This window comes from Idiotropiscis lumnitzeri, chromosome 7, assembly GCF_059441095.1.
Source record: "Idiotropiscis lumnitzeri isolate Australia: NSW breed Sydney's pygmy pipehorse chromosome 7, RoL_Ilum_1.0, whole genome shotgun sequence".
In the NCBI taxonomy this organism is placed as follows: Eukaryota; Metazoa; Chordata; class Actinopteri; order Syngnathiformes; family Syngnathidae; genus Idiotropiscis; species Idiotropiscis lumnitzeri.
This window is the reverse complement of record NC_142397.1, coordinates 18,642,614-18,653,299: the sequence shown is the minus strand read 5'-3', so window position 1 is coordinate 18,653,299 and position 10,686 is coordinate 18,642,614. Positions and strand designations below refer to the sequence as shown.

Sequence of the window (10,686 nt, the reverse complement as noted above, 5' to 3'; positions counted from 1 at the left end):
ACCAGGGCCCTCAATCCTGTTCCTCGAGGACCTGCCCGTTTTCCATCGCTCCCTTCTGCAACACACCTGATTCAAATAATCAGCAAGGTCTGCAGAAGCTAGATAACGATCCTGATTATTTCAATCAGGTGTGTTGCAGCAGGGAGCGTTGGAAAACAGGTAGGATACCGGCCCCCGAGGAACAGGCTTGAAGACCCCCTAATTTAGACGACGTGTAGGAGAACGTCTCACTTAGGTGTGTGAGTGCGCTTCAGTTGTGTGAATGAGCAACCAAAAATTCGTTTCACCAATGTGTATGAGCTTGTTTCACTAGTGTGCGTGTATATAAGGAACGTTTGACTTATGTGTATGAGCGCTCTTCCTGAATTCAGTCCCTAACTGCGCCTCATCATTTTTGTACACTTCCGGTGACACGTGAGCGCAGCACGACGACAGAGTTACCTGAAACTAGGTGGCAGTCTCGGCCCCTCCTTCCTCCTTCAGTGGGTCTACTTTTTTTAAGCGTGGAAGGAAGACAGCGGCGTCAGGAGAGGCAGACGCTAAATTGACGACTTTGAACACTTTTGAAGAAGCTGCTCGGGGCTTTACATCCTCTCGCTCGGATAAAGGCATTCTCAACATGTTGATTCGAGAATAGTGAGTAACTTGCTGTCGTTTCAAATTTCTTTTCCCTGTGTGAGTGTTTCTATGAGTTGCGGAGTTCGCTGCCTCTGCTGTAGTTTCATTCAGTGCGTTCACCGGGTTATTGGATTGAAACTGAAAGTATAGTCTATTTTCAATTGAGTAATTGTTTTCCCAAATGTTTGTAAATTAGTTCGATCTTAAGCAGCGTACACTTCAATGGCGTCTCCGAACCCGTGACACAGCGACGTAATTAAACAGGAAGCTTACTTCGCTACTTTGAATGGATTTTCGAGATGACTGACATGAATGGTTTCGCTGTTCACTGCGTTGTTATTTATAACGTAAATTCACTCAATATTATTTTTGCCAAATTATCCAATAAAAGTATCATTAGTTAAGTTCACATCGAGTATTTAGCGGTCACCTGACCACAGTACAAAGTGCATTGAAAAGAGCAGACACGTTAAATTATTACACCCAGAAACGCCAGCCTCAATCTAAGAATAGATTTGCTATCAAAACTATTGCGCATTTATTTAGTGATATTTAACCTTAGGTGTTTTAAAACAACTGACCTTTGATTCTTACATGGAAAATCAAACGTCTGTTGCTGGTAATTGATTTGATAAGGTAAGATGTTGAACAGCATGGGAATCCTCTAAATGGGACTCAAACACACAATACTGTGCATGGTTTATAGACCAAGCCTTTGTCTTTTGTCATCATTTGTTTGTTCATTCGTCCTTCCTCCTCTTTAGGTTTCTGTGAAACTTGTTTAGTATAACTTTAAGTGGGAGTTGGCGGAAAGCATAATTGTATCACACAAAAGCTGAGTCCTGATTTAAACCCCCCAGTTTTGAACTATAAAGAATGAGACAACCTGCTTTTAACACAGACTACATTTTCATTTGTTGGCTTAAGAAAAACAAACAAACAAAAATATTGAAAAGAAAAGAAAATCTCCAAATAGGTGAATCCACAGGCGCAGAACCGGGAATATGCCGGAGGGGGCATTTATTATAAATACCATTGATGGCAGACACCGACATGTTTTGCCATTGGAACTCGCTTTGCTCCAATCAGAGGATGGGAAAAATACTGACCTCATTGAGGTCAAATTGCTAGCCCCAGCTGGCCCCTTGAGGATGAATTTGCGGTATTATTGGTGCTAACAATCGAAATGGTCCTACACTACTGATTGTGAAGGTCCTGCACACATTAATGACATTGACATGGCAGCACATCAAGTTAAATTATGAAAAAGTCTGAAAAGTACTCACAAATTATAAGAATGGGTGGTTGGGAATAAATATACACAATTTAATGGAACTAGTATTTTTAAAATTTTAGATTGTAAATATAGGTCAGTGCTTCTTATGGTGTTTAGGCCAGCAAAGAAAGCAAAGCTGTGCACCTCTGGTCTTCGCACACCAAGTCATCAAATGTTCCTGCTCATTCTTGCTGGTCTCTGCAATTTCCACTGTGTTACAGGTCAGATTTCAGCTGTGACATTTGTCAATTAGTTAGATTTAGTTAAAAATCTTTGGAAGGAAGTTGAAGAATGATTTCAATATTTTTAGACATTTTCTTGACATTTTGCAGTGTTTTAATATCTGATGTTTGTGTTTCTCTCCTAGCCGAATTGTCCTGCCCATTTCAGTGGATGAGGTAAAGACTTCCTTATGTACTCATTTTGTCAAGGACGATCAAGTTTGATGTTAGTCAATTCTGATGATTGCAAAATAGTCCATCCAGTGTTAATGGAACGATTTCTTTTCTCTGGGCTAAAGGCATTTATGCTGAAGTGGTGAAGCATTTCAGGATATAAAGCTATCCCACTGTTTTTGGTAAATGAGTCATAAGGTGTGCATGGGCACGGGGTGTTGTCACATTTGATGTTTAAATGAATCAAGTATAATTTGGGTGCCGGTTGGGAATGCATGCCAGCACTACAAGCAACCATACCTTAAATAATATTTGCTCAATATGTTGTAATGAAGCACTTAAAGTTATTTTCTCTTTCTACTCATTAATCTCAAATCCTGTCTCACACAATAGCCTCTTTATTTTTGCTCACAGTCAAATTTTGTGTAACAGTACTTGAGATTTTTTTTCCCTCAATTTTGATTGAGATATGACAACTATTTAATTGTCACTTCAGTTATTTAGGTTTGGAGGATTATAGCTTTAATGAACAACAACTCACTCAGTTGGCATGTGCCTGTTGGATACATGTGATCTAAAATTACGACTTTGTAGTTATCTGTAATATTTCAGCACATGGAGAAGTTTTTGAATTTTTTCTTGAAAGAGTGAGCATATTGGCGCAACATGTTCAGACCAACTGTAACAAGTTAAACCTGTTTGCTGATTGCAGTTGAATGTAAACTGGTAGCCCTGAAATCTCACAGAGGCTTGGATCATGTCCTTTAGGAAGAAAAGGAAACATTCTGGTTATACGTGGCGAGTGACATTCCAAAGTTCCAACTCAACCTCAGATGGACAGCTCCTCTTCATTCAAGAGAAAACATGTTTTTCCAGATTACGAACGAAAGATAGCCAGTAACCTTTCCCAAATCGATCACTGTCACTTTTTAGATGTACACGTAAACCAGTCCTGAGAAGATGTTGCACCAAATGGACTGACATGAATCGTGACTACAACCCGACAGATGTCAAAGGAGAGCATTATTAGACATAAACGATTTAGCCAGCCAAGATGGACCATTTTTCCCTAACAAGCTCAGTTTATATATTTTTTATCAGAAAACTGAAATTAGTTATCTTTCATTTATTCCTCTTGGAGAAATTAGGAAATAAGTGCCGCCTTGAAAAATGCCTACTTTTAATGAAGAATATGGCCACACCCGCCTTCACTCTCCCCATGTTCCTGCGAGAGTTACTGAAGGGACCAAAAACAAATTCTTCATTGGAAATCATTGTACTTTCATTGCTTATAACAACGGTGATCAATTGGCACCAAAATTGATGTAGACATACCTACCTATGTCCACTTCACTTCCATATCTGATTCATGAGAATTAGGAACTGTGGAAATGAGAAGTGTGAATGAGTATATACATTTATTTGGATGAGGATTAACTCCAGTTTTTCAACCTACAACATGCCGTCCAGTTTGAAACATGACAGCCGAAATTGTGCGTTCCAGTGCGGCCGCACTCGGCTGTGGAGTCAGCCTCCTCGCTGGACCTTTTGTGCGCTGAATATCTCAAAGTTTGTCTGTCCGTCCAGCCATCCATTTCTGAAGGAAATGGGAGGGATAAACGTCCATGCCAGCCCCCATCTGCCTCCTAAGAGTTGACACAACCTTAGCGTAGCGAAATGTCCGGTTCTCATGTGCGCATTCTTTCTCTTGTCCGCGTCAGCCTGTGTAAGTGGAGATCTGATTGGCACGGTATTTTTTATTTTTCTGGAGGTGATCACTTGAGCTCACATTTGATGCAGAATGTTTTTATACTTCTACAAGTTGACCTGGACAAGAGTAGTAATGTGCATTTGCATTTTGGTTGTGTTCGGTCGCCGCCTTAGACAACAGAACTGACAAAGCAAGCAGTATTACCTCGCTTGCCTCCCTGCTGTGACGTAGACCCTGAAACCGGAAAAAAATAACAAATTGAGCTCCAAAGGGGACGTGCCATTTTGTCATGAATCTCCTTTAAAAAAAAAAGAAATAAATTCATCCATTATCTGTATCGCCTCTCCTCACTAGGGTCGCGGGGGTGCTTGCGCCTATTAAACTAATAATTAACTTGCATCGCAAAAGAGTCTTTTAGGGGGGTAGAATTTAGTACATTTCACATTTAAACCCATTATATAAGTGCCAATGTTAAGCTCATCCAAGTGTCCTTTTAAGAAGGTAAATCATAACTAAATTTTGCAAAAGATGTCGGTTGTTCACAGTGAGTTGTTTGTAAAATCTAGACCAAGGACAAACAAAAAAGGCAAGCATACTGGCAAGCCCAAACAATTCATCAAAGCATCAAGATGGAAAACTTCATGCAATATGTCTGAAACACAGAAAATGTACAGCAAAACAAATGAAGACCTAATGGGAAGAAACAGAAGTAAATGTCTGTGACCTAACTACTAGAAACCGCTTAAAGCAATGGAATCACATAAAAGAAAAAGCAAAAACTGTGAAAACATTCCTTGAATAAATGCACATCTATGCGATATACAAGTCACACTTGCATATAAGTTGCAAGAGCATCCAAATCTGATGAGAAAGTGTGACTTATACTTAAAAAAAAATGGGGTAAATGAAATGTTCTTCTCTTGCAGTATCAAGTGGGCCAACTGTATACAGTAGCAGAAGCCAGCAAGAATGAGACCGGTGGTGGCGAGGGTGTTGAAGTGTTGATCAATGAGCCCTATGAGAAAGATGGCGAGAAGGGACAGTATACCCACAAGATCTACCACATCAGCAGGTTACTTTGCACACCACTACATGAACATTCACTGGGCCACAAGGAGCTAAAGTTCCTTTGCTTGGGTGCCATTCACAAGATCAACGCCCTCATTCTGATCGGGGGAAGCATTGAAGGCGTTGATTGATCTTGTTTTGGACTTTGGCCTTCCCTAACAAGCAGTACCACCTTCCACTGGTTTTAGGTACTTTGGTATGCTGAAATCATGACCAAGCTGTTACCCGTTAAATTAATTGAATTCAATATTCTAGCTTTTAGCTTTATTCAAGCTAACTTGAATGGGCAGTTGGAATTAATCCATCTCAACATATGAATTCAAGGTTTGTTTGTGTGCATGATTTGCATGAAAATGTGCTGGCCTATTTTTCTCTACAGTAAAGTGCCCCACCTCCTGCGTGTGCTTGCGCCAAAGGGAGCTCTTGAGATTCACGAGAGGGCCTGGAATGCGTATCCCTACTGCAAAACCGGTGAGTGCCACTGAATGCTACAAAATATAACTTTTCGGTGTCGATTCATAGTGTGGCTGTTAAGTATCTGAATTAAAAGAATTATGAATAGGATTATATACTGCATGTAGTAACTAAAATTCTCTACTGTCCACTATCGATCACACCTGGACAATGCTGATCAAGTTCTCACTGTAAGTAATCGTTTTCTTTGCGTTTGAAACTCTTGTTGATAAAACATGCTCACATTGGCAGACAAAATGAAATTTTGTTGTGATGTAGCTTGACACTTGATAAGCGCACATCCAAATGCTTGCGTTTAAAATCGGCAAATTCACAGAGTGCATTGGAATGTGACTGATGCTCTGGAATCTGCTCCATTTTTCCAGAATTCATACATGAAGGACAATTTCGAAATTAAAGTTGAGACTTGGCACAAGCCGGACATGGGACAGCAAGAGAATGTAAGTCGTGGAATGTGCTTTTGTTGCTTTGTATATAATCTACAAACGTCCTAGAGTTGCTTTCACGTTTCGGTTGTAATTGGCGTGTGTTATGTTAACTAGATTAGATGGATCGAAACAAACCTATCACTACACGCCCTCTTATTCCTTCACCTGAATTTTCATAAGGATGTCTAAATAAAGTTGAATAGTGTGAAGAAGTTTGTTTTCATAGTTCAATTCAGAACTGAAGTTTTACAGTCCCCACACAATTTTAATATATTACAGTATCCATCTGCAACAATAACGCTTTTTCCATATGTACTGTTTTTACATATATTTTTAGATGTAATGCAAAAATGTAAATCTACAAGCAGATGAGAAAAAATATACCCTTGCATCAAAAACTAGAAACGTATGGAAACTTGAGTCACTTTAGGGGTTCAATTTTAAAAAAGTGAAACTTTCTATATTCACGACACATAGTGAAACATTTGAAGACTTCATTTTGATGATGGCAGTTTCCAGATAAAAACACATTTTACCATCCCAAAAATATGGAAGCTTTTCATATACAAAATTTGGTAGGATTTGGACCTCAGACAAAACGTTTTCTGAATCTGCATTTCATAGACGAAGTATAATTTGTAGAATTGTAATACAGTACAATATATCTTTATTATTAGAGCGTTTTCTCAACAGCTGCAGCTGTAACAAAGTGCTTTACAAAATAAATATAAATATACAACAGAACACATAACATGAAACATTGAGTCAACGTTTGCAGATCCCTATAACCTGGTTTACTGAGAATCTACACAGATGAAGGGGGGGGGCAATCGCATCTACATTTTTTTTAGTTGATATTTAGACCGGTAAATTAAAAAATAACCGGGGCAATTATGCCATCATTTACTGACGGTGTAATTTATTTATATGCACATGCATTTTTTGCAAGTGAATCAACTTCACAAAGGCCTGATTTTAGATGCCTTGTTGCAGATACATGGAATCGAGAATTGGAATGAAGCGCAGGTTGTACACATCGACATTGCTCAGAGAAAAGACATCCTTGACAAGGTAAGAAATAAAGCCAACTTGGAGTTGCACAGATTTCATCTCAGTTCACTCAAGAGATCATTTGCTGATTTGGTTGCTTGACAGTATACCATATTATGTCATTAAACAAGCACATGAATTCCTTTTTAAGGATTACAAAGCAGATCAGGATCCTGCCAAATTTAAGTCTGAAAAAACTGGAAGAGGACCCTTGGGACCGGAGTGGAAGGTATACATTTTCATTTGGAAGATTAATAACATTTTAGTGTGACATAATGAATACAATTTGGAGTTTTCTGCCTTTGTGATTGCAGGAAGAAATTCTCAGCAAACCCGACTGTCCACATATGTGTGCCTATAAACTAGTCTCAGTAAAGTTTAAGTGGATGGGCCTGCAGTCCAAGGTGGAGAACATGATTCAAAAGGTTTGGAAGTCATATTACCATCTAGTGGTCTGATACTTGAACTGCAACAGAGGCGTGTGCGTGCGTGTGCGCGAGTGCGTGTGCGTGCGTGCGTGTGCGCACGTGCGTGTGCGCGCATCTTTTCAGTGTTCTGTTTTATACCCCTAATGTTCTTTTTTTTTTTTTGCAGATGGAGAGACGCATTTTCTCTAACTTCCACAGACAGCTGTTCTGCTTGATTGATGAATGGATAGATCTTTCCATGGATGACATCCGGAAAATGGAGGAAGACACAAAAAAAGATCTGGATCAGGTGACAGAACAGCATCATACTTTTTGCTTTTAAAGTACAACAGAGCCCCTGGTTAGAAATGAACATTTTTACGAATATCTCAGGTTATGCACAAAATATTTGTAGAAGACCTCCGTTTGCATATTTTCAGTACCTAAATGCTTTTGTCATGGATGAGTGGATAGCTCTACATTGTGCTAGGCTCAAGGTCCAGCTTCCAATCACAAATCGAATTGCAGTCATGATTGTGATTGACGATGTTTTAAATAAAAAAAAAAATAAAACACTGTGGGGAAAATGTATTGTCCTGAAAAAGTATGACAAGCCTATCTTCTCATGAAAATGGCACTAAAATATTTGGGGTCCTACCTTCGTTTTAAAAATATGCATGTACGTGACTAAATTGTGCATTGTTGAAATGCTTGCTAAGTAACAACATTTTGTGAGTGATATATTATTTGAAGCATTACTATTAAATGTATATAAAACACTAGTGGGGATAATAAAACCATACCAACTTTATTAATAGGTACTGATCGCCACACCGTCTGAAGTCACAAGAATTCAGAAAGTAGCAAATCACGCGACTACACGTTGTCACTAATCACTTTTTTTTGTTCTTAATCATTCTCAGACCTTGCTACATTGTTAGGAAGCGAGATTGATGTGTTTTATTCTTTTAAACTGCTTCAACAGACATATTTATAGTATACAAAAAAAGTATCGGAATGAGACAAGCTATCTGAGAATTTTCATATCGTGCATCACTACGTAGAACCGATCAACTGTGAGACAGATGGTATTTATTTAACTTTTTTTTTTTTTGTTGTTAAAATGAAATTGGTTGTTATACTGCACTGCAATTTTTTAAACCGTATCATTCCACAGATGAGGACAAATGATAAAGTTAAAGGCATGGGCCTTGATGAATGAGGGGTAAGTCATTTTCTTTGTCAGAGTTGAATAATAATTCAGATATTTCGCCTGCTGTTTTATCTTAAATAAATCAAATCTGCGTTTCAGTTGGTGCTCTTCATGCTGACTCTACCATTGACACAGCGGACCAAGCCCTCCCCTCCTGATCCAAGAATGCAACAGTCACTTAATACAAGCTTAGAATTATACATTCTAAAGCACTTTGAAAACAACAATCGTAGAGTCAATACACAAGTTTGCGAGATGCTTTAAATTTTGTAAATTGACTGGCACGAGGCTATTTTCCAGTTATCCGATGTCAGCCATAACTCGATTGCACTCGATTGATACATTACCATTTTATTGTTGGTTTGGCGACAAAAGATCAAGTTGCCAGACTTTTGATTTATTTTATCTTTGAACACAATTAAACATATTAATTTTGACACTTTTGTTATGACATTTAGTATTGTTTGGGGCTAACAGACGATCATTCTAGCATCTCTGTAAGGTTTCCATGTCATCTTTTGATTGACCACAAGAAAACAGATTATGGGTTCCACCAAATCTCCCTGATATTAAGTACTGTATTTCCATTTTAAAAGGCTCATTCAGAAGAGGAGGGAAATGCGGACGTTATGGCTAGTTGAGCCAACTGTTGTTTTGTACAGGTTTTCATTTTTCTTGATGCAGGTGCTAATGTCATGTCAATGTCATTTATGTACTGACAGCTTTGCAAAGTTTTGGTAACCTATATTCTAATCTCTTTTGGATGAAATGATATTGGTTTTAATGCACTGTATTGTGGTTTCTACCAGTGTATATTAAATTTTCTGTTTACATGTGTGTTTTGAGTTGCGTATCGGATATGGCTGTTTACATTTACGGAACACATGAAACAACTCCCGTGCGTAATTGCCCAAATTACAATGAAATAACTTCACAAGCATCAACATTAGACAGTGACAGCATGAAAGTCACCAATAATGCATGCATAAATATTCATATTAACCCTCAGTCCTTGTTCTATTTCACAAGACCTAGAGCAGCTAATTCGTGGATGCTTTTGGCCACATACAGACACTGTTATTTTATTTAAAATATTTCCAGCTGCTTTTACTATGAGATTTTTTTCTTGCTAGCATTTCTCGTCATATTTTTTTAACCCTTCAACATCCACCTCGTTTACCAAATGTGCTGGGTGTAAAAAAAGCTTGAAAAATGACATTTCTCCTTCTCATTAGACCTCTCCGTGAGCTGCCACCGTATCATGGTCGGGGAATTTGTGTGTATAATAAACTTAGCCGCTAAGTTGTCTGGGGCTTTATGCCACTGGCAGGGCCATCCATGTCAAAGAGGTCCTAAGCGAGGGACCAGAAAAAAATATGGCTCCAAAGACCCCTATGATGACAAATACTGGATCCAGTTTTGCCTTGCCCTGATGCGGGTTACCGGCGCCTCCCGCTGGAGTTGCGGCTCGACGGTGAGCGTCTGGTGGGCTTGCTTGCACCCATGGGGCCCAGCCAGTCTCTGCCCGAAAGGACAACGTGGGTCCCCGTCAGGTTTAAATGTCCTGACGCTTTTGGGAGAGCGGTTACTAACTTACTGAAATGACCAAGGCCAGAAGAAACCAGGCAAGATTGTTCATTTTTACCGGCCGGCAGGGAGGGAGGGACAGAGAGCGAGCAGTTGATCTGCTAGCAGCTCCGTAGGACATCTTCCCGCCCCACGCCTCTGCTTTTATTAGAGCTTGAAGCAGACTCATAACGAAACTTAAGGAAATAGAAACTTAACTCTAGAGCAAAAATGTAGGTGTGTGTGTGTGCAATTATTAATACAACTAGTGTATAAAAACATGATTAGAAAGACACAAACTGATTACATAAAGTTACTTGAGGTTAATGTGATCTTCAGCTTATTTTACAGTCCCCCTTCCGGTGGGCTCAACACATGTGGGAGGGGCCGAATGGGTTGGGTGCATAGTGAGCTGGGCGACGGTGAAAGGCGGGCACAGAGACTAATGGCTTGTTGTGAAGAGAACAGACCAGAGCTCAA

The 10,686-nt window shown here is 39.3% G+C and overlaps 1 protein-coding gene across 1 annotated transcript; it reads left to right on the top strand.

The window, feature by feature from the left end:
* The first annotated feature begins 190 nt into the window (after positions 1-190).
* On the top strand, positions 191-9,477 carry LOC148333845 (phosphatidylinositol transfer protein alpha isoform-like). Its single transcript, XM_088300321.1, has 12 exons — positions 191-636; positions 2,262-2,292; positions 4,927-5,072; positions 5,448-5,539; positions 5,705-5,712; positions 5,908-5,982; positions 6,964-7,041; positions 7,172-7,249; positions 7,335-7,445; positions 7,615-7,737; positions 8,605-8,652; positions 8,740-9,477. Exons 1-11 carry the CDS (start codon positions 620-622, stop codon positions 8,647-8,649), a joined length of 804 nt encoding a protein of 267 aa, XP_088156447.1. The 5' UTR covers positions 191-619; the 3' UTR covers positions 8,650-8,652; positions 8,740-9,477.
* Positions 9,478-10,686: the final 1,209 nt, after the last annotated feature.